General features: G+C 34.1%; 1 protein-coding gene across 1 annotated transcript in view; it reads left to right on the forward strand.

Moving 5' to 3' along the window:
* The first annotated feature begins 12570 nt into the window (after positions 1-12570).
* Positions 12571-25934, forward strand: part of LOC149076493 (uncharacterized) — a 28671-nt gene continuing 15307 nt past the window's right edge. The window contains exon 1 of the mRNA XM_089245551.1: positions 12571-14219. Within this exon, the coding sequence (XP_089101677.1) occupies positions 13330-14219 (890 nt within the window). The 5' untranslated portion in view covers positions 12571-13329. The remainder of the gene's footprint in view (positions 14220-25934) is intronic.

The raw sequence follows: 25934 nt of genomic DNA on the forward strand, positions 1-25934 counted from the left end.
ACATAGAACATGACAATTAAACGAACAATGAAAGAACAAAAAAAAAAAAAAACAAGAAAAGGACAAAAAAGAAAAATAACATTGAGCACATACATTATGTGCCCCCAAGAGACAACCGTCCTTCCAGGTGGCCAAAAATGTTAAATACCTGACATTGACATTCACCGCCGTCGTTCGATAAATCAAGTGCATAACATATTTGCGTAATATACATGCATAATAATTATCAATTCTACTTTTGCTTTAGAAACATATGAAAAAAGAAAAACTGTTCATCCAGTTACATATATAACAGTGTGATACAAATATATTATATACAAAAACATTCAATTCTGTATAATAAGTGAATACACATATATATGTGCACATAAATTATGTAAATATGTTTTAATAGTTTAAATTATTTCATGATTAACTATACACTTGGGTTTTATAAAAGGCATTATGTGTCATCTGTCATTATTTGCCATCTTGTCATTAATTGAAATTTATTAATTAATTTGGGAGCAGCAGTGAAGGAAAAACTATTTCGAAATAGATATTTATTCGCTTTTGACGCTTTAAAAGCATGTTTAATTCTTATTGCTGTTCTGCCTGTTTTCAAAGACAATCAGCCGGTGTTTCCTCATATCACACACTTAATTATTTTATAAATATATAGCTGACGAATATTTCGACGACATATTTATAGAATTGCTGAAAGCATCTTAACGAAGAAATAATGTTAGAATTGCGTATTTCCAAAATGTTTCTGAAAGAAACAATTTTATAATTACTTTTAGGAACAATTCGAATTATTGAAAAAAGTAATTTCAGAATTACTTTTAGAACGAATTTCAAAATGATTGAAAAAGTAATTCCAGAATTACTGAAAAAAAAATTACTTCATAATTGATTAAAATTTATGATCAAATGAAGAAATAATTTCATAATTATCTTTAGAAATAATTTCAGAGTTGATGAAAGGAACATTTTGATAATTCGTGAAAGTTTCAAAAAAATTACGTAAAGAAAGATAAAATAAAAAAGAAGAAAATAAAAAAGAAATAATTAGTGAGAGAAATAATTTCAGAAATTCTGAAAATTCATACTTGGTGAAAGAAATATTTTCAAAAAAAAATTCTTCAAAATAGTTTGGGGGGGGGGGGGAATATTCAACTCGGGTACCTGCTGACCCATTCGTTAAGACACCACAGTACATTACATTTAGCACTTATGAATCTGTATACCATCTTAGAATCGTACGTATCACAGTACGACCAAGTGGCCCACGGGCTTCATGAAAATTTTTTATTCAGCCTCCGATGTCTGAAAGGTTAAGACCTCTATACTACAGTAAATGTGATAAATCGGTTGTTATGGATAATTGTCAATCGTCTCGGTAAGTTTGTTGGTAAATTTATCACCTTTACTGACGATGGTTTTCACCTGGTTGGTAAATTTGATAAACAATCAAAAAAATTATACTTGACGATAATTTGATAAAATGAACGTAAGTATTGTAGATAGGTAGTGAAATTTCTGAAACTGAATTCTGACTTGTGAAAATTCGTTAAATCAAAGAATGTTTTAAATGAAAGTCCGTTATATCAAGGCACGATTGTAAAATTTGTTAAATACGAGATCATTATATCGAGGTGTGTTCGTAAAATTTGTTAAATGTGAGTTTGTTATATCGGGGGATGTTTGCAAAAGCTGTCAAATGGGAATTTGTTATATCGAGGTTCGATTTCAGAATTCTTCAAATAGGAGTTATTTCAGGGATGTTAGGCAAAATTGTCAAACCAGAGCTCATTATCTCCGATTCAGACTCTGGATCACAAGTACGGTGATCTAAATAATAAATCTTACCACGACAATGTGACCGATTTATCATATTTACCAATATAAAATGACGGCTATGCATGATAACCAGCAAATGTGATGAATTTAGTACGATTTATCATGCTTAACAACGACGCTTATGTATTATGCATAATCACCAGTAAAAGTGACAATTTTTTTTGGTATTTATTAAATTTACCAACGAAGCTTGGGTATGGTGCATAATCACCGGTAAAAGTGATAAAATTGGGGAAATTCATCAAACTTACCAAAATCGTCAGCGATTATACATAACAACCGGATTTATCAAATTTACAGTAAAATATGCGGTTAAACTCGGTTATAACGCCATCAAATATTCCATGAAATTTTGTTGTTATAACGAAGGTATCGTTACAACTGAGGTTAATAATTTTAGACCTTTAAAATAGAAAAAAACATAAAAATTTCATTACGATTGGAGTGACCATATTCTATTTTAAAAATGCGGGAAATGGGAAATTGGGATCATAAACGCAGTACACATCGCCCCAATTCTCAATAAAAATACTTCCAGCGAAATTGCCAATTTATTGCTTACAAACTCCCCTTTGTGGTACATAAGGTACTACAGCAAGTCTACGATGAATTTAAGTAAAGGGTTTGCACAGATGAATGACACGATTTTAAAAATTTGTATTTTCGAAACTAATACACATAACCTGGGGTACATAAAAATAAAGAAAAACATTCAAAGGATTTTTCAACATCGTTCAATAGATGGCAGCGCAGGGCCGTCTTAAGAGCATCATGGGCTCTCGGGCTAAGTAGTTTTTCTGAGGCCCTACCTGGTAAATTCTAGAAAATTTCAACCGGATCTCATTTTTGTGAGGCCCCCTCTTCTCTTAAGGCCCGCGCGTTAAGACGGCCCTATGGCAGCACTTCCGTAGAACGCAGTGATTGAAATTAAAAATAGTGTCAATGAGCGAAAAAAAGTTTTTGTGAATTAGAATATCTGCAAGGGTTGTTACCGCTACTTCTGTGCAGGTGATTTAGAAATTTGTAACTGGAAAAAAAAGAATGGTTCAGTCAGTCAATTTCAGTGACTGTGTTCTATGGAATTGCTGCTATCTATTGAGCGATGTTGAAAAAAAAAACTTGTTTCTCTTTATTTTCATGTACCACAGATTATATTATGTGTAATAGTGTTGAAAATACCAATTTTTAAAATCATGTCATTCATTTGTGAAAACCCTGCGTATTCACGGGAAAAAAAAAATTGAACATGGCACATATAGTTGTGATGAATATTTACATTTTTAACTACTGTAGTCATATGCATGGTTCTAAATTGAGCAAACTGTCTTTGTCTCCAATTGGAGCAAAGATTATAAATAAAAACGAGCTTCGTTGAGAAAACAGAGAAAACAAACCATTTTTTTAAATAAAAACAATAGATCTTGAAGGGAAAAATACGGGCACGTGTCCCGTGTACGGGCCTTACATATTCTTAAAATTCATGGTTAGGTATCAAATAATAACAGACGAACATTCTCTGTGAATGTGATCAGAGCTCTAATTCTAAGAATTTCTTGGAAAAACACCCTGAAAATGGAAGCGAAAGCGTCGAAAATTGTGTCGTTACATCCGTTGTATTTTTTTTCATGGACGTTATACACAAGGCTCATTAACATTGTTCTCTACGGGATGATGACGTTATGTCCAAGGTGTCGTTACAACCGAGTCTGGTTGCATTTTAGATGAAGAGATTTATCAGAGAAATGATCGAAACTCCGCTGAAAAAAAGACGAAAAGAGATGTAATTGAAATTTTACTTTCCAGTGTGTTTTATTCTGTGTACAATATTTCTAGCCATAGTGTCATACAGTCACGGGGGAACTCGCAAGAGGGGGGGGGGGGGCAGAACGTAGCTTCCGTTGTATACCTATATGCTTATAAAAAACACATTCCCTGATAGGAATGGGTCACGTGACTGCACTTTTCCTGTCCCTTTGAAGTGCAAATTTGACTTTATGTGAAAGCTAGCACGGTCTCCTTCTATTTTTTTTTTTTGAAATTGCTTTACTCCGCACTCTACAGGAGTGTAGAGAGTACTTTGATTTCCGACAGTATCAAGTATAAATCCCCTCTATTTCTTATACGTTTGCAATTCTCATACACAGCCACGCAGACATTTCTTGATTAATCATTCAACATAAAACGAATAATTTTCAGAAAAATACTTCTCATCAAACTAACAACAGTATTACGTCTATTTAAAGACGTTACCTTAAATATACTAGGGCAGTGCCGACTTAATGCATGGGCCCATCCGGGCACGGCCCGGGGGCCTCAAGAGAAGAGGGGCCTCAACAAAAAGAGTAGTAGTTGGATTTTTTGGGAATTTACCAGGTAAGGCTTCTGAAAAATCACTTGGCCCAGGGACCCACGCTGTTCATAGTGCGACCCTGTACTAGGGCCGGCTGGTTGTGAAAAATAACAGTAAATTCGATTGAATCGTGCACGCACATTCTTTTATGTATCAACTGATTCCTTTACCCTTACAGCGGTAATGCTGAGATATCTCATTTAGCTGGATCCGATTTATTTTCGCATTCCCGAAATATCTGGGGTTCCTAGAACTCTTCCATTTCAGCATCCAAGAGCCCAGATACCGTTGTAAGTTTTCTTCTTCTGATAACATGCTTTCCTTCCCTACCCGCGTCGTGTCAATCAACTGCTAGTGGGTGGAGTCAGCTTTTGTTCCAAGGTTGATAACAGAAGGGGGAGAGAAAAAAGGGGCGCGCACACACACACACACCTTTTCCTTTGTATGATTAAGTGAACAGCATAATTAACAAAAAACTATTATTTTTTCTCTTTCTTTTCCTTGTTATTATTATTTTGTGTTGATGGGGGGGGGAACACCCTCGCCCCAACACAATGAAAATTTTTTTTTTTTACGCAATCAAAAAATTTTTTTTCTTAAAAATAGATGGCAATTTCTAGAAGTTTATGATTTCCAATGTGGCCATTATAATGCGTATCAGGAAAAATTTAAAAATTGCTTAAAGGGTTACAGATATTTAAATGTGATTCTTTCATATTTTTTTTTTGTGACGGTGAATAACTATGAACGAGGGTACAAATATTCCTTTCGATCGCATCGAAATGAAGCAAGTATTTGGCACATCAAAAATCATAGACTCTCCTTCAAAAGCTTACATCTTTTTTGACGAGGTAGGCTTTTTTATGATTTTCAGAGGGTATAGGACAGGGGCATAAGCAGGATCAATCTTTGAAGAGGGCATAAAAAGCTTGGGGGGTAAAAATTTTCTTCTCAAGAAATTTTGAGTTGCACCCTTCAAAAAAACATTTAAATTTGTTTTTTGAAAATAGCAAGAAATTGGTTAATATAGCATATAAAGAGAGTATTTTCTTTGGCCATTTTATTTTTTTTACCAAAATATTAATTTTTTCCCTAATTTTAGTTGGATTGGGAGAGGATATGTGTCCCTTGTGCTCTCCCTCTTTTACGCCTCTGTATAGGAAGAAGTGTCCCATTGAGAACTCACCTTTACAAAATATCTGGAGTTGATCAATGCTAAAATCAGAGGCTTTTAAGGCGAGATATCTCGTGAATGCCGCTTAAAGTGTAAAAGGGGTTTCGAAACTTTACATTTCTTTATCAAGGTGTTCCTGACGCTTCATAATTTTCTGATTGATCGTTAAGGCTACTGATAGCTCCACAAACAACTTCAGTTATACACTATCTGTAAAAAAATTATTGATATGTATGTCAAGATGCACATCTTCATATAAATTCTAAAGGAAAACATCCGAGTTAATACGAATATCTGTTCATAACGAACTAATAAGAACCATAAATTATGCTATACAAAAGTATAACTGAGCATTACTGAGGAATGGTAGGACATAATACCGGATTTTTTTGGACATTCCCGCATAAATTTGCAAAAATTCATACGCATATTTGTCTATAATATCGATAAATATCCGATTCGTAATCATTCCAAACCCAAACTTAAGCCTACAGTAAAAAACCCTTTTATGAGATTTTCCGGGTTATTACGAAACATACTATTTAGGAATAGTTTTCGTTCAAGCAGAGAGAGATATCGATAAACAAAATGTTCATGCCAATAAACGAGCAGCGTATATAATAACGAAACCCTTATGAGAGTTCTCGATATCAACCGAAACCAATTCGTATCGTTCTACAGTTTTTGCATTCGGTTTCCTCATAAGGTAATTTTTCGTCTGTATATATTTTTTTCCCATTTTCCGTAAGTCTGTGGGGTAGAAATTCATGGAGCATAAGAAAAAGATTGCGATTCTATCTAAATTATATCAGAAACATCTGTTTTCAATGTACTAAACGTGTACAAGCGGCCCTCTTTCCACACAAGATTCATTTACTGAAGTTTCAAAGCATGTACTTCGGGTATAGAGAGCTTGATTTAGAATAGGAAGGGAGAGGTATACAGCAGTTATTAAAACTTTTTTTTTATTTCATTTCATTTTAGAGAGGCTGGAATCGGAAATAAAATGTGTATTTGACCATTTTCCGCAGACCGTTTCAATTGATAGAATTTCTAAACCTGCACCAGACAGGTATCAATCACGACATTTAAAAACATAAAAAAAAATATATAAAAAAATAAGAAAGCTTATAACAATGGTTACTACCATTGGCCGTAAAGCGCATTTAATTTCATCGCCATATTGGCGATGACCGGCAACCAGAAGTCATTGAATTCCAAAAACTGCAAAATCATTATGCTATTATTCATCTAGGGGTATAAATAATAGATCTAAATCATTTAAATTCCTTAAAATGATTAAGTGAATCCATTCTCTCATCGATCGTATATGAAATCATTACGATTCATTATCATGGAAAATTAATCACCTTAACATATCTTAGAACACTGAATGAAATAATTAATTTTTTTTTTACATTGGCGGGGAGCATGTTCAAAGCAATGTTACGCGTCACTTACAAATTTGTTAAGTGGCGCGTTAGTTTATTGATTTGGCTACACGAACACCCAAATATCCGACATTTTTACTAGTAATAAAAAATATTATAATTTATTTATGGAACTTATTTCTTAATCTATTTATGAAATTTATTTTTTAATTTATTTGTGAAATTAAATAACTTTTATTTTTGGAATAATACTAAAATAATTTTATTTATGAAATTTACTTATGAAATTTATTTGTTAATTTATTTTCGAAACTTATTTATGAAATTTATTTATGAAATTCATTTGTTTGATTTATTTATGAAATTCATTTGTTTGATTTATTTATGAAATTCATTTGTTTGATTTATTTATGAAATTCATTTGTTTGATTTATTTATGAAATATTCATCAATTTATTTACTTATGAAGTTTATTTGGTGATTTATTTATGAAATTTATTCATTAGTTCACTAATCTATTTATTCATGAAATTTGCGAAATTTATTTGCTCATGAAATTAATTAGTTGATGAAATTTATTCATTAGTTCACTAATCTATTTATTCATGAAATTTGCGAAATTTATTTGCTCATGAAATTAATTAGTTGATGAAATTTATTTGTTAGTTTATTTATGAAATGCATTTGTTAATTTATTTGTGGAATTCAAAAAATATGTGTATACAAGTTTTCAGTGTTGAAAATTTTCAATAAAAGTATAAATTATATTTATTATTAAAAATTTGTTATAACATAATACTCAAAATCGGGAACATTATTCTATGAGAAATTATAATAATTTTTACAATTTTAACCATAATTTCTCTCAATTATATGGAATAATCTTGGATTAAAATCTGTTTTTGCAAATTCAACATGAATTGATGTTGCCCACCCGAATTGATTCATTTTTTGCCACTGTTGTCGTTATGTAATAAAAATATCTATTTATACATGCAAGCTCTGTTATTCAGCTTCTACTAAATTAATTTGCAATAAGTGAAAATTATATAAGTAAATTTCTTATTTTTGTAGTTTGTTAATGATGATATATATCGAAAAACAAAACAAAACAAATGTTCCTCATTCAAATGCCGTAAGGTATAAAATAAAAAATATAGGTTATAGGCTATATACAAGCACCTTTGGCGGGTTATTTTCATTTCTTGGCTTTTCTTTACGTAAAAGGTAAAAAGAAAGTTATAAGCTACGTTTTATGTTAGAATATATTTGACATTTGTTTAGATTTTTTCTTTTCCTGTTAGAAAAAAAATTGATATTGGACTGGGAGAATGAAAAAGTAGGAATTCACGTCGAAATCGAGTATGTGTGTGTGTCCATATACCGTGTATATAATTTATTTTTCAGTCGATTAACTGGTTTAATCGAAAAGCAGAAGGAATAATATAAGAAAAGAAAAGAAACTGAAGGAAAAAGAAATTTTATAAGAGAAAGTGAATTTTTTTAAAATGTTCGATATATGGTACTGATATGACGTTTGTCGAAAATGAATGAAACCAACAAAATGTTATAAATTGTCAGAAATACGAAACCTTTTTTGTTCTCCTTCTAGTGTCATGTTTTTTTCTCAAATGGGATTGATAAATTTGAAAATTATAATATTGTATGTGAAAATTGCGCTGTACCTTGAGCCATTAACTTTGGGGTTTAAAATTCATGAAACGTTTCGGATATACTATTTTTTTGCTAATATTGTTGGGAAAGGGGAAATCGATGAAAATATATGACGGTTTTGATTTGTCTACGCGAGAATTATTCGAAAATATGTTGGTATGTGCGCATTGTTGAGAGAGTTATTGTCATGGGAGCATTGTTGAGAAAGTTATTATCATGCGAGCATTGTTGAGAAAGTTAATGTCATGTGAGCATTGTTGAGAAAGTTAATGTCATATGAGCATTGTTGAGAAAGTTAATGTCATATGAGCATTGGTGAGAAAGTTAATGTCATATGAGCATTGTTGAGAAAGTTAATGTCATATGAGCATTGGTGAGAAAGTTAATGTCATGTGAGCTGAGCACTGTTTGAAAATCGTTTTTTGAGCGAACATTGTTCGAAATATTTTGTTAAGAAATTATGACATTATTGAGAAAATTATTGTTGGTTGAGTATTGTTCGAAATCTTTTGTTAAGAAATTATGACATTATTGAGAAAACTATTGTTGGTTGAGTATTGTACGAAATCTTTTGTTAAGAAATTATGACATTATTGAGAAAACTATTGTTGGTTGAGTATTATTCGAAATCTTTTGTTAAGAAATTATGACATTATTGAGAAAACTATTGTTGGTTGAGTATTGTTCGAAATCTTTTGTTAAGAAATTATGACATTATGGAGAAAACTATTGTTGGTTGAGTATTGTTCGAAAAGCTATTGTTACTTAAGTATTGTTTGAAACGCGTATGTCACTTAAGTATTGTTCGAAACACTATTGTTATTTAAGTATTGTTGGAAAAGCTATTGCTAAGTGAGTAGTGTGTTCGGAAATCGGTTGTTGTTTGTTGTTGGAAAAGCTCATGATACGTGAGAATTTGTTGTTTTATTCTTGCATTGCTAAGTAAGAAAGTTATGCGATGCGAACATTGTTGAAAGGCTATTGTACTGAGAGCATTGTTGAAAGGCTATTGTACTGAGAGCATTGTTGAAAGGCTATTGTACTGAGAGCATTGTTGAAAGGCTATTGTACTGAGAGCATTGTTGAAAGGCTATTGTACTGAGAGCATTGTTGAAAGGCTATTGTACTGAGAGCATTGTTGAAAGGTTATTGTCATGCGATCATTGTTGAGAAAGTTATTTTCATGTGGAATCGTTGAGAAAGTTGTTGTCATGTAAACATTGTTTGAACATCTTTTATTAAGCAAGCGTTGTTGAAAAAACTATTGTTTGAAAACTAACTTTAATTCAGTATTGTTGGAAAAGCTATTGCTACGAAAGCATTGCGTGGAAATCTTTGTTAAGCAATCGTTGTTGGTAAAGCTCTTGATACTTGAGAATTTGTTATTCGAGCATTGCTAAGAAAGTTATGTGATGCGAACATTGTTGAAAAAGTTACTGTCATGCGATCATTATTGAAAAAGCTTTTTTTACTTAAGCGATGTTGGATTAACTTCATTTTATGTGTTTTTTTACAGTATTTTATCCTTATTTTTTTATTTTGATGTTTTTCTTTTTTTTCTGGCCACCTTGTTGAGCGATTTGCCAGTCGTGGCTTCTGATTTTGCATTTGTATTTATTTGTATTAATGAGAGTTATTTTATATCTTCGTTACATGGCTGTCCATGCCCTGTGAGCTCTGTCACCCATCTCTCATGAGAGATAGGGGCTGTAATTCCGATGTCCACGATTGAATCTTATTATTTTGTTCACATTTGAGCTATAACAATTTTTAAATTTCCTTACATTATTACATCATTCTAAGGTAAAAATTATCATATAATTGTTTTAGTTAAATTATATAAAATTATGTGATAAAACTTCGAATTTATTTCCGATTCACATAACTAAAATTTGTTTAAATCCAGAAATTATATAATCACAGGTGAAAAGATACGTAAAATAAATTTATCCCGATATTTAAGAAATAAATTTTGGAAATTATGTAAAAAAAACGCTTCAAAAGAAAAATATTCAGCGTCATTCATCAAATATACAAAACGTATTTTTTATAATTATGTATAATAACCGGTAAAAGTGCTAAGTTCTTAAATTGGACATTATGCCTACTTGACGATAGAAGTAATAAACGTAGGAAAAATTTATGAAACTTACAAGAGTGTAGTGATTATGCATAATAATCATAATCATGGATTGATCCTTTTACCTCAACATATACAATATTCTCGTATATACAGGAAGGTGGGGTTATGATTTCAGAGGCTTTTAATAAAAGGTCGATTTTTTTCAAAAAAATCTGTCTCACACACACACCACACCAAATCAAATGCTATTTTTTTTTGTGTTAATCGGTTAATATTAGTTCTTTCAAAATAAAAAAAAAAGCAATGAATGTCAAAGTATTCAAGAAACAAACTTTGAATGCATTTTCCTGACCGACTTTTTTGCTGCTCATCCATAGGATTGAACAAAAATTACTACACTTAAACTGCTGAAATTTCATAAGAATATTAATTCGATATGTTGTTAATGAAATTAACTTGGAATGGGGATATCGGACTATTTGTTAAGATTTTATGAATTTTTGAAGTTGATTAATAAGGTAAATTTCAAATACTTGAATTAGAATTTTTTTTAAATACTTCTCATTGGTCAATTGCTAAATCAAGGGTTCATTTTAGTAACACACATCGAATTAACATTCCTACTGAATTTCTGTAATTTTGGTGCGGTAGTTTTCCTTTTATTTTATAAATGAGCAGCAAAAATGTCGATCTGAGGGAAAACGCGTTCAAAGCTTGCTTCACGAATACTTTTACTCTTCTGTCATTCATGCCTTTTTTCTTTTATTTTGAAAAAACGAATTAACCGATTAGCACAAACATTGTTTTACATTTGATTTGCAATTGAGTAAAATATATATATAAAATCATTTTTGAAAAATCGGTTTTTTAAGCCTTAGAGGTCATGACAACCCTTAAATTTTTAAAAGACATATTTCGCATGCAGAAAATTTAATTTAATCATTTATTCAACTTTTCTTATTGCCAATTGAAAACGATAAATTTCTCACTGATAAAAAAAAAATCATGCCAACTTCCGTGAATGCTGCTTTTTAGCGAGTGCGAAAAATTTATACAATTTTGAATATTTTTTTCCTACGAATTAGAAAGTGGCAGGAGAGTGTTAAGAGTATTACGGCCCTCTTGGCAAAGTGATTTTTCTGAATCCCCATCCCCGAAGTTAAAATAAAATTCAAAACAAATTTGAGCAAAATATAGAAAAAAAAATTGTTGCAGCGATTTTTTGTCTCCTAAAAATATCGTTATAGAGGTATTTATCGTAGTGAAGGATAGTGTTGTATCGAGAGGAGTTTAACATTGACTATAGGCGATTCCATACAAGATTTTAAAAAATATCGTTGTAAAGGGATTTATCGTTGTAGCGAGATTTCACTGTATTACTAACATTAACTATAAAGGGTGAATAACTTTATAAAGTCTGCCGCTGACCATGGCCCCCACATTTTTGGGCAGGGTCCCAATGCTGTGATCTTTGGAGTGCCCCAAGCCAAACTTTACACGGGCCCTTTCTATAGTAAATTTATAGCATGAAAAGCAAAAAAAATGATGACATTAGTCCCAGCCTCATCTTTGCCGATCCGAACCAGAGGTGATCGGCAGCATGCCCCCCCCCCCCCCACATAGGTTAAGAACCTGCCTTAATATAACAAACTCTTACAAGACTTATTCACAGGTTCTTTTGGTTCTTTTTTTGATTGAATTTCAATGTGATTGAAATATTCTGGACTGAATATGACCGAGTACTGAATATTCTTGCTTTGCAAAAAGGAAAAAAAGTTTGATCTTAAAATGCTTCAAAACTTTTGTTATTACAAATCGTTAGCCGAAAACTTGCGAGAAAAATCGAAGATTGCGGGTTCACAGAGAGAGAGAGAAAGACACACGGGCTAAAACTTCCGGAAAACTTTTCCCCAACATTTTGGCGACATTATCATACTTTCCGAAAAGTTTTGGCGAGAAAAAGTAGACGCTTTGGTCTTTTTTTTCTTCTTATGGATGCTTGCACGTGGTGGGAGGAGAAGGGATTAGATACAGTGGATTCATCTCAGAAGTTGCATTGACTCCTACTCGCCAACAAGCACATATTGCCAGTATAACATTTAATGCATTTATATGTTAAGGATTTTTTTCCCCATTACCATTTCGATATCCGACAACCGATGGAGAAATAATTGATATTGAGGAAGAATTTTCAAAAAAGAAAAAAAAAAATCTTATTTCTTATTCATAAATAATAGTGATAATAATATAAACTTGGTCTTCCCATACAGTTTCTCGTGAAGAACTTCAAAAATCCAGTGGTCTCGAGTTTTATTTGTTAAATAACTGATCAGTCAGATATATTATTATTAGTTTAACTATGGATTTTCGAAATATTCGGTAAGTCCCATTTCTTTCTGTTCAGAAATTTTTATACCCGGAGGAGCGGTTCTCTGTCTACGATATGCTCTGATGTAATTTCGCAGATTCTCAAGAAATTATTTAAAGATACAGGAAAAAAGAAATCTCTGTCTTGAACGAAATATTTAGAATAGAAATTGATGATCTATAGAACTAATGGTGGATAATGAATCATCATTTGAAGTAATTTCTAGAAACAAAATGTACGACGAATAAGATTTTGCGTGAGTTTCTTCTGCAAGTATGTAAATGCGTCTTTATATAATGATTGCATAAAAGAAAAAAAAACCGTGAATTTATATATAAAGGAACTTCAGAAACTTCGCACAACTATCTATATCAGCTTTGCGTCAATTTGAAATCAAGCTTTTGAAAAATTTTCATTTTTCTTTCCCAATTCTCAGTCAGGCTCTAAATGCTCCATTTTGGAAATTATAAAATGAAAGACGTTTCAAAGTTTGTGATTCTCACTTTCTTGATTTCAATGAATAATTTGCTACGTGCTACGGCATCCCGTAATGAGTATTGGCTGTCTCAGAGCGTTCCGGATTTTTTGTGTATCCGAATGCTTTCCGACGGTGAAATAGAAAAGCGAATTCATGTCGGACGGGTATCGTCACTGGAAACTGTTGTGGACATGTCCTCACACGATTCCTTTAATAATATCATAGAGGCCTCTGAAACGTCGGTATCGACGTCCGTCTCAGAACAGGGACTTACTCTCAGGCAGATTACGGACGGAAGGCATTTCATCCAGTTGATATATGATGCCGGATGGGAATTGAGAGATTGCGAGTACGTCAAAGACTTGGAGGCAATCGATGACTTCTTCAAGACGTTCACTGATGAGCCGGGTTGCCGGATGCACCTGAGATTCAACAATGGAACAGCTGCCGACTGCTGTCAGCCGTCAATGTCCCGATATGTGAGAGATGTCGGCAACTTCACCCTTCAGGTCTTACCTTCAAGGGAACATCTGTCTGAGGATCTGCTGGCGATCATCGACTACAAGACTCAGAGGAAAAAATGCCAGGCACTGCACAAGACCATCAGAGAAGCCATAAAGCATCACCACGATGGCAAGTTGAAGAGGATGAAGAGGGACATCTTCCTGTACCCGGGAACGAATTGGTGCGGTTCAGGCAGCAACGCCAGGAAATTCAACGAGCTCGGCTACAACGCTGGAGCTGATCGGTGCTGTAGGGATCACGACCACTGTCCTCACACGATTGAAGGCTTCACATTCAAATATAATTTCTTCAACTTCAGGATTCACACCATCAGCCACTGCGACTGCGATGAAAGGTGAGTGAGAAATTTTGTGAAAATAATTTGAATTTTTTTTTTTTTTAAAACTTACATCCATCACACATGTTATTAGTTATAACTGAACCACCTGGTAACCAACCCAAAATTTGGAATTCGGTAAATTTATTATATTCGTTATTTCGGTAAATTCAGATAAATCTCTTTACTCACGGAGAAAATTGACGAATCAGAATTATTTTTGATTGTTATGCTAAAATGCGAATGATATGCTATATGACAGCATTTCTCAGCCTATGGTCCGCGGACCAGAGGGTAGACCGCGACGATGGCATAGGTGGTCCGCAGGCTGACTCGATAAAATTATTCGCTCGTTGTAATTGATATTAGTATTATCCATATGGGTTCAAATAAAAAAAATACCTTCATACTTAGGTTCACCTTACATCGTCGAGAAGAATGCAGGAAATTGCGATCCTAAATATGGGATATCACTGAATTTCGACAAAAATTGCAAATATAATTGTAACTGTCCATACAATTTATTAATTACTGCTAAAATTGCTGAAGATGTGAAATAATGGGCTTACTTACTTACCGAACAGGGCTAAACTCTGCACCATGCGCAATATAACCACATTGTCCCGAAGGTCGTGGCCGTGTTGGAAATATTTTATTACGAAAAATACATTTTTCATGAAAAAATTTCGCATATTGCGATTGTATTTTGCGAAAAAATATTCAAATGATCTGATGACCCGTATTTCATTAAGAAAAATGAAATTCGGTAAATTAGGACCTGAAATAATAATAAATAAAATATACGAGAAATCACTAATTGTCGTTCAAAACCATTGTCAAAAGTAGGCACAATCACCAATCCTTATTGAAATTCCAAAAAATTGAAGACAAAAAGCGTTAAACCTGCCAATTATGCGAGATAAGTATTTACTGAATAATTTTTGCTATAATTATCATAAAAAAGTTATATTATGAAAACGCTGTGTGTGTGTGTATTCGCGACTTTGTTAAATACCACAAATTCAAAGACGCATCGTTGAGAAAACGGGACAAATGCATAAAAACATCCGAACAACGAAAATTAAAGGGATGCCTCTTAATACGGGAGACAAGTAGTCCATCAAATTTTTTCAGACATTTTACTGGTCCTTGTTTTCAGAAAGGTTGAGAAACACCGCTATATATGACTATACGTAAAACAGCGTTAATACTTCTTTATGCTGCACCGCGGCGTAAGCGCCGCAAGATCAATTGATCGCCGTAAGAAAAAATTGCTGAACGTAAGAGACACACTTTTTTAGGATGAAGTTCAACTTCCATGCAAGAATTTTTTTTCTTTTATTTAACAAACAAAATTTGTATAAAAAATGCTTGCTGAGAGAGAATCAATGCTTGCTGAAAGTCAGTGGGCTGAAGGACCTGAAATTGAGTATTCACATTCGTAACTAGCATTAAGGGGCGAATGCAATTAAGCCTTCATTAAAAAAAAAATACAAAGAGAGCATACAGACCTTCAACACGATACTTATATCAAAACACGAAAATTCTATCAATTTCACTTCCAATATGGAAGGCAGATGGCAGAAGACTTTTCAAATACCTAATCTGCGTAACTTTGACATCATTAGCAGAGTAGTGGTTAGCATCTTCATCAGCTTTTTTTCTTTATTTCTTGAAAATTTTAAATGAACCAGAATAGTACACAATGTCCGATCACAGTAAGACAGATCAACTTAATTGCAACCGAGACATAAATATGTGATGAGATGTCGAAGATATCATTTTGCAAACATTTCGAGACGTGAAAACATCTAGTGATACCAGCCCTCACTGTAACCCTTTTGCCCGAAAGCTTTTCGTCTATGCTTGCTAATTGTTCATAAAAAATTCTGAACATTTGAAATGCTATTTGCAGTCAATTCGCGATATGTCCAACTCCGGTAACTCGAACATCTGTTTAAGTCGAAGTTTTCACTCAGCCCCAAAATATTTTTTCCGTATTTTAATGTTAAAATTTTCTCTAACTCGTTTTCTTCCTTTAAGTCGAAGTTTCCGAGAATGAGAGAAATTTAAATATCATTTACCAATAGAATTCAGCAAATTCATTTAGCGGATTCATTTGTCCGCTTGAAAAAAAAAGGGAATGACTGTCTCACGAAAGAAGGACAACAAAAAAGACAGTCAAAAATCAGAGCATTTGTTTTGACAGAAAATCAGAAAATAATCTTGTATACACTTTATTTATAATTTGTTTTATACTTATACGAGTATCATGTGTATGCGTCTGTTTTCATAATACAGTATGTACGTCTAGTTTATCTCTAAGTATTCTCATTCAATAATTAAAAATGAGTTAATTAAAATAATTGTCTTTTCGAATCTCTTAACCTTCAGCTATTTGACATATTTTACTAATACGACATTCGTAAATAGCGCTTATTTTATTTTAATAAATCTTTCTTTTTCCCCCACTCTCAAAAATCAGAATTTCCAACAAGTCGAACTAATGATAACTTAAAATTTTTTTGTCGGCCGCTGCACATTCGACTTATCGAGATTTGACTGCTACTACTGCTACTACTTAACCGTGCATGCACCCCGTACACATTCCTCTACGGAATTTCTAACGAATCGGTACATGCCGGAGTGTGTGCTCTGAGTGTATGTGTGGTCATAACATATTTATGTTGTCGAGTTGCGCTTGTTTCGTGTTCATGCTTTTGTGATCGAGATTTGACTGTAATTAATTGGTATTTCAGTGTCATACAAATACAAATACAAGGACACAACAGGCAAAATGCCTTGCGAGGTGGCTGAGAAATACATACATATACGATAATGTGATAATGTTCATAGTCCATTTAAAAGAGGTTGTATTTTTTCCAGCCAGAATTAATTCAAATGCTTGGCGCAGTTTGACCAAATTGGTCCTTGCGATAATAAATCCAAAATCCAATCCAATCCTAAGGCAAGTGCTCCATCATTGTAAACACTGCCAGTCAGGCAAGTTACGTTGATGAAAACACAAGAGCTGTGGTAGATAGGCTACTACTTAACCGTTCATTCTTCCCGTAAACATTCCTCTCAGTAATTTTAAATGAATAGATATATACCGCAACGTGTATTCTGAGTATATATGTGGCCTTAACGTATCTATGTTGTCAGAGTTGAGCATGCTTCGTGGTCTAATGGTGTTGCCGTCTGTCTGTCTTTCATATTTTGAACTGAAAATGGCAGATCCCTGAATTTTCGTGTTGTAGGTATCGTGTTAAAAGTCTGCATGCTTTCTGCCGAAGACCGCCCAGCATTTGCGCCTCGAAGTTGGAAACAGCAGAAAATCAACTTCAGCTACCACTGTACCGCCACAGGGATTCAAACCTGGATCTTCGTGATAAGAGTTTAGCAAGATGCCCTCATGACTGCACAGTGGCTGATGGCGAAAACTCGACAAAACTTTGTAAGAATATAAAGTGGGCAAACGATTTCCATTTCCAAATGCGTGAGGATTCGCTGGCTAACGAAACAGCTTTAACTATAGTCGTAGTTCCTCACTAACAATTTGCTCTTCCAAGTCAAAGTCAGGTTCTGCATGTTAACAGTATAAAATATTAAGTTGACATAAATCTGTTTTAAATTTTGTAAATTTTAATGTCTTTCAAACTTTTATTTGTTTTTATTTATTTATTTCAGTTTAAGATATGTCATAAGATTACAATATATAACATATTATTGGTCGACAAGAGGCCGTGGCCTGTATAGTCGACCGTAGACAATTTTCTATGATCAACTGTAAATGAAAGAACAGTGCTAAATGAGTTAAAGAAAATACATTCACCACTTTCAGTATTCAGAAAATACATTTAGCATCAATCAACATAAATGATAATTATAAATATATATTTACTTATGATCACATTGTCCAAAAGTGCAATTTTTATCGGCAGCTTAATTATCAGTTATCACAGACATTAATTAAAAATGTCTAGTTTAATTTAATTGTGGTTCCCAACTTGAAGGTGCGAATGCAAGCTGATATCTCCATCAAAAAGTCTCTCCACAGTAAGCAACAGGGTTTGTTACCTACAACGGTTCAATTATTCAATCATTACACTTCACTCATAGTTTGAAAATTGATGACAGATGGCAGCGCTATAACAAGTATTATACAGAAACAAACTTCACATTAGGTTCGCAACGCATACACTCCCAGCCCCTAGCGTTACGATTTATTTATTCATAAAATAATGTTTTATCGAGAACTGTGGTTTTTATTTATTTTTTATTGAGATTCCCAGAATCACCTTGGAGTTTTTTTGTTTTTTTTTGTCTTCTGATCCTAACCTTGTTGGTTCTCGGGCCGTACTTATCAAGTTCAAAACTAAATATTCAAATACAGGTTGACGGTTCCGTAGTTATTGCGAATTCGTGATCTTAGGATAAGGTATAAAAAATACTTTTGCATGCGCAGGAATTTTCGCGTAAATATTAGCAATTTCTCTTGATGTTTTCTTTACGTACGGGTGAGTCACGAAACCAGTGTCATTATCAGTTCGTACATGACGTTACGTATACAAAGTGCGAAAAAAAAAGAACAAAGAAAAAAAAAGCGTTATGAAGGTTACCGAGAGAACAAAAAAATAAATCCCGTACGTACTTCCGTATTCATGCAAATTCTACCATCGCCGTTATTTTGCGCCCTTCCTTCAATTTTAACCGCGAAACACAAAAGTCGGTTTCGCGCATTGTAATTTCAACCGGTCGTCAATCGTCACCTTGAATGCAAGTCTCGTAAGGTCAGCATTGAAAACCATTGCGTACATTTTCTAAACACATGATTGCTTTGATGGTTCTAATCAAAGGGGAATTGTCTCCATTGAAAATAAATTTGTAGTCATAGAGGCAGGATCGTAACTAGGACTTTTCAGGGGAAAAATTTGATTTTGGACCTCCTCCCCCACACACTTGTAAAACTCTATTATTCTATAATGAAGTATTTTATATGTTTTGAAAAAATATATATAAATACTTTTTTTTTCATTTTGTATTCCGAAATTTTACCTCCCGGGCGCAATTGCGCCCTTTGCTTCCTGTAGTTCCAGCTCTGCTAAGAAGGGTTTTCACACATACGGTGATACCTCGGCTAACGTACATGATTCGTTCCGAACCATGTTCGTTAGCCGAAATGTGATTTCCCAATGTCCAGACCGTTCAGTTTGATGCTAAGTCTTGCACTGAAACAACGCGTGCTCTGAGAACAAAAGTTCCTTTTTTTCCTAATGCATTTCAGATCTATTATCTGAATCTTTAATTTTGCATGAAATGATTTAAAAGTTTTCAGAAACAGAAGTGTAGGTATATTTAGAAAAAGCTCCCGAGATGGATATGAGTCAATAGGGCTCCAGTGACAAATTCTGATGATGAGTTGCGGTAGAACTCAGTTCACGATATGAGGCTGTTTTATACTAGCATGTGCATTCAATTAACGAAAATGTTCATTAGCCGAATCCGTATTCAGTAGCCGATGTAGAAAAATCACGGAAAAAAATCTTCGTTAGCCGAGGCATTTGCATTTTATGGTAAACTGGTGGTCAGCCTAAAATTTTATTCCCACTTCGAGAGGCGCAAATCCTTTTAATCCATCTCCCATTAGCGCGCAGTTCCAAAAAACCGTCCAATTCATTAGGAATATTTTTTTAACTGCTCCCCCGTTCCGGAAAAAGGGGGATACTGCCCATTTTTAGACGCACTATCTTGGTGGAAGGTTGGGCCCCCAAAACTTTTAAAAACACAGTAGAACTTGATTAATTCGAGAGGAGTAATTGTATTTTATTATAATTGTATTTTATTATAATTGTATATTGTTTTACAATATTTTACAGTATTTTAAGTGTAATCGTTATTTGTTATACCCGGGGGAGAAAAGAGCAACTGATAGTCCGAATTTTCATGTTGCTCAAACATGCATTTATGTTCAATTTGTTGTCTGTTATTGTTACAAATTCAGTTGGGACGCCTTTCCTGACGAGCTACCGCATGTGTTACAAGTGCACCACTTTTAATGCACTTTATTGACCATCAACAAGTTTGATCTATCGCCATAGAGCAATTTGATACTATTTTATCTGAGAAAGAAGTGGGCTGCGTCAGAATTGTGTTGTATTTATGGAACTTATCAGATCTATACGTTTGTGTTGTACATGTATGCATTCAGGAAGTTCTGCCATCTACCTTCCAAAATAGATGTGAAAAATCAGCAAATTAGGAATTATTCTTCTGCGTCGAATAAATGTTTCGTGTCTGCTATCGCTGAGATGAGACTTTTATTTTGAATGCACTACATTTTTTCTACAAATTCGCTAATATTAAATGCAACAAGAACAAGAAAGTAAAAAAAAAACCCGCAGAATTTTTTCCGGTAAATAAGCCGCGCTAAGAAAAATAACCAGAAAAAAAGTTTCGTAGTAAGCCGTGGCTTTTTACATACCATCACCCCTACTGCTTAACCACACATACACATCGTCTACATTCCTCTGCGGAACTTCTAATGAATTGTTACATGTTGGAATGTACCTGTACGTGTTGTGAACCTAACATGAAACTTGTTTCTGTGTAATGCTTGTTATAGCACTGCCATCTGTCCTCTATTTTTCGAACTATTAGTGCGTAACGATTGAATATTTGTATCGTTGTAGGCCTGTTGCTTTTTGTGGCGAGACTTTTTGATGGGGAGATCGGCTCGCATTCACGTCTCGAGGCTTTTTACATACTACATCTTCGTATAAGCAGCACGTGATTTTGATTTTTAAAAAAGAAAAACGCTTAACACCAAAATAAAATTAAATATTGTGAGTTTAACTTGACGTTCTTTTAAAATTTTAAAAGACGTGACACATTAGACACCATTCTACGGTAAGAATTTAATTTTTTTACTGGATCTAAAATTAACTTTTAAAGATATATAAGCCGCAGCTTTATTGTGGGGGGATTATGGTAACTGACACTGTTTAGATTTTTCTACTTGTATGTTGAATTTCAAAAAGAAAATTCTCACATGAAATCCAAAAACATCGCTCATATAGCCAAATGGCTTATTAGAGCACTCGTAAAAAGTGTTAAATTTTTCATGTGATAAAATACATACATAATCGAAGATATTATTTAAAAATGCTCGAATGAACCGCACTGGCATCTAAAACAACCTCGATTGTAAATTCATTACACATTCACCCACCACCAATTTAGGGTTAAAACGGTAGTAAATTACCTCAGTGAAGTCGATTGAACTTGTGAGCGGCTAGAATAGAAAAGGTTCTTTGTTTGGATTAAATTTCCTGCCATAATCTTCAAAAAACAAAAAAAATGGCACTGATGCGAAGTAATTGAAGGTACTCTTCTTTATCGGAACATTTCAAAGCAGCGCTTCAAAAGACGCTTTTTGGTCGATTCACGGCATTATACAAATAACTCGTCATGCGAGAAATCAAGTACTGCACTACATACAGTACTGCAGATGCAGCGAAAGTACGAAAGCAAAATACGGGAGACTGAATTCAGGGTATGATAAGTAATTGATAGACCTATCGCTATACAGTGGGTACTTACAGTACACGTCCGCGTGCCTCTCCCGAGGGTCGAAATAACATGCTCCCGCTTATTTTCGACTAAACATCCGCAACCCCCTTCGGGCTTAGTCTGAAACTCACTTTATGACCGGAACGAATTGGACATGTTCATAGTCTTGATATATTCTCCCCACCAATACTTGACCTTATTTGTATGATGGGGAGGGGGAGAGGGGAACTTAATTTATATTTGAAGAGGAAAAAGTAGAGATACTAACATTTTCCCTCTATAGCTCCCTGGTTTTTCTTGGATGGGCTTTTCAAGTTTTAGGTAGTGTGTTCTCCAGCAGCAATCGGACCTTTGATACTTAAAAAATAACTGTAACATAGTTATTAAAGTATATGACGTTTAAAGTTTAGGTATTTTTTACTTCCTCACAGTTTGTACAGATGCTACTGACAGCTTAATGAAATAGTAAAAATCTCAGCTGATATAGTGGAATCACAAATTTTTTTTCCATCGGTAAGGACGTAAGGATGTAGTATTCAAACGATTCTTCCTAAAAAAAAGAGAGAAGAAATAAAAATATTGGTAGGGAAAATTATATAAAAATGAATAAAAAATATGTAACGGGCCAATACGTTTGCTACAGTTGTTGTGTCAAGCTGCTTTGTTACATGTTAACTGATGGGGATTTTATCCCACCCGCCTTCTTATATGGCCCAACAGTGAACAGAAAAAAAATGGCCACTGGTTGCCCACTTCTTTTTTCTGTAGTTTATCGTTATCGGATAGGCCTTAATTTCGAATCATAATAATGTGATGGAAAGTTAAAGTTTAATGCGAAAAAGTTTTTTCTGCCATTTTTTAATACAAATATTTTATGACCTTAGTTTGAGGAAACTAAAGGAAAGTGAATGGTAAGGGCCCCCGGGTGCAGGGCCGTCTTAAGAGCATCATGGGGGCCCCCGGGCCAAGTGATTTTTCTGAGGCCCTCTACCAGGTAAAATCTAGAAAATTTTATCCAGATCTCATTTTTGTGAGGCCCCCGGGCGCTGCCCGGGTGGGCCCATGTGTCAAGACGGCACTGCCCGGGTGTAAAACATCCTATTTTATTTCGGAGGAAACCATTCAAAGTCGGACATTGGGTGACACAGCGTTGGGTGACACAGAGTCTTCAGAAGAATGAAAATATATATATATATTGACACTGTTCAAGTGAAGAACATCGATTTGCAATGATGGGAGTGGGATTCCTTCACTACTGAGTCTGAGGGAGTACCCATTGTTGTGTCCGATTTTTCATTGATCCGATTTACCATCTATATTTCAGAAGGGAAGTGTAATGACTGAATATTTTTACCGTTTGTAGGCCTGTTGCTCTCTGTGGCAAGACTTTTTATAGAGGGAAATCGGCTCGTATTCACGTCTCGAAGTTGGGAACCACAGAAAACCAACCTCAATGTGACGCCACCACCGTGGCGCCGCCAGTGGGGTTCGAACCCGGGACCTGGCGACGTGAATCCGTCATTATGACTACTCGACCACCACAACGGCTTTGAAGGAGAGTGGCAAGGGTGAATATTACACATTTTCGGGTTTTTTTTCCTTCTATATTAATAACTAGGTATAGCGAGGCCCTTGAAAAATCATTGCCCGGGGGGGGGGGGGAATGACAAAATTCGTGGCTCCAAGGAAGACCAGACCAGACGAGATTTTCAGTCAAGGGAATGGACCGATACGGGTGATATTAATGAGGACAAAAGCAGTTTTCATCACCCAATAGCAGAACTTTAAAAAAAAAATTGCTACAAGTGACGTTTTTCTTTAAGTCATGCTAATTCTTTAAATTAAAAAAAAGAAGAAAATCACTAAGAAAGATGTAGGTCTCATGCATTGAAGTACGACACACAAGTTCAATACTGTATATATATATTCTTTTCGCGCAAGCGGATAACAGGCTCCTCAAACGGGTGGCGGGGGCGTGAATCACTGAGGGTGTGTATAGTAAACGGGGGGGGGGGGAAGAATGTTCGCCTCCCGCATATGTCAATAATACAGTTTTTCCACTGAACGGCCCTACCTATTCCACCCATGGTTTTCCAGTGTTTATGTATTTCATTGGAAGGTGAATTTCCAAAAGGATCATTATTAAGTGAGATAGAGTATAAAGAAAGAAGTTTGGGGAGCAGAAGAGTTTTCTTACCACATTAAAAAATTATAGGTGGTGGGACGAAAGGGAATTGTGACAAATTAAGGGGAATCAGGGAAAGATCAACGAGAGATAAGTTGTTAAAAATATCCGAAGAAATATTTTTCCCGATTTAAGTTCCAAGATCAAATTTTATAGATATGTGCGACCGAGTTTTTTTTTTTTTTTTTTTTAATTTTGTCTGCTTGAACTTTCACGAAAAATTTTCATTATTGTGCAAATAAATGAATTTTCTAAGTTTTGATGGAAAACTGATTTATAATTTTTTAAATTAGTGAATTAAAGAAGTATAATTATGTATGATTCTTTTTCTTTCATGAGTCATCTTTGAAATTAAAATTGTTGTTGGATCATCTTAATTGTGGCCTTTTATTTTTGTATAAAAAATTTCCACAAAATTTCCACCAATTTTTGTTTGTAAAGGGGATTGTTTAATCCCCTTTACAAAATAAAAATAAAAACATCAACCAAAAATTAGTGTTCCTTAACCATTTTAAGTCTATGAACCCTTCAGACCTTAGTTTTTTCTTTGTGGATAGACCGTCTCTTTTTATTACGTGAATTATTATTCCTGAATCTATTTATAGTAAGTATATCAGAGATAATTTTTAGTTATAGGTATATAAAAAAATTTACGCCCGGTTCAAAATGTTTGCAGGCCCTGGACAATTGTAGATGCGTCCATCCCTGGTTCCTACATCCATCCAAAATATGCATTACGAAACACATTAAAACAAGTTCTTCAAGGTTTTTTTAATGGTTCATGCTCTTTGTAAAGGCAGAAGAGACATCGTATTAACAGATGTTTCACTGTAACCGATTATTTCATTTTCAGTGGGCGTGACTTATCAAAATAATCAGGTATTCTGTAAATTTTTGAAGAAAAAAAAAATTTCCGATAAAAGAAACGGTAGAAAAAGCAAAAAGATATATATCATCAAAATTCATACGTGTGAAATCAGAAAGTGTCAAAGTCAAATAGATGACGCTGCAAAACAAAACTAATTAAACTTTGCACGTTTTATATAATATGGCTTCAGGGTCACAAAATTGGAAGATAAAATCGTACTAACCGATATTTGAGTACATCCAGTTTTGTTGCAACTGGGCTCAACTTTCTTAAATACTGTTGAAATGATAAATTACAGTACATATTTAAAAAATACAAATTGTTTTTGTGGAAAAAATAAAAGGGAAAAATATCTCTCACGTACGCAACAGAAAATATCGCCCGTAATTGACAATAGATAACGAAACTAATTTTGATTGGAACGCATAGTTAACGAAACCAAATTTAAAGCGAACGTGATTGCAATGATTAGATCCACGAGATTAAAATATGTAAAAATTATTTTTACCGATATTTGACTGAGTCAAACTTCACTCTTATTTAAATCAGTTTTAACAAATTTGATTTTAAAATAACAACTTATAATTTAACATTAAAAAAGAAAATATCACTAGAATATGCATCAATTTAAAAAGTAGTGCCTTAAACTTCAAGGCGCAAATGCGAGCCGATCTCCCCGTCAAAAAGTCTCGCCACAGAGAGCAACAGTCCTACAACAGTAAATCATTCAACCATAACACTTCACTCATAGTTAGTAAAACTGGGGGCAGATGACAGCACTACACATAACAAGCATTACATAGAAACAAACTTTACGTCAGGTTGCACTACACGTACACGCACATTCCCGCATGTACCGATTCGTTTGGGGGGGGGGGTTCCGCGGGGGGGGGGTTGCATGTGTGGTGTAGCAGTAGTAGGTAGGGGCTCGGGGATCCATGATGTTCTTAAGTCAGCCACCTCGTTGGGCAATTTGCCTGTTGTGGCGTTGTATTTGTATTTGTATTTGTATTTGTATTTAAATCAACAGCAGATGACGCTAGTAAAAACACTATTTCTGGAATGCGCATAAAAACATTATTTAGGTATCCGACTACATTTGTTAGCA

This window comes from Pholcus phalangioides, unplaced genomic scaffold (genome assembly GCF_987345545.1).
Source record: "Pholcus phalangioides strain wild (caught in Gottingen) unplaced genomic scaffold, Ppha-v1.0 ptg000015l_1, whole genome shotgun sequence".
NCBI lineage: Eukaryota > Metazoa > Arthropoda > Arachnida > Araneae > Pholcidae > Pholcus > Pholcus phalangioides.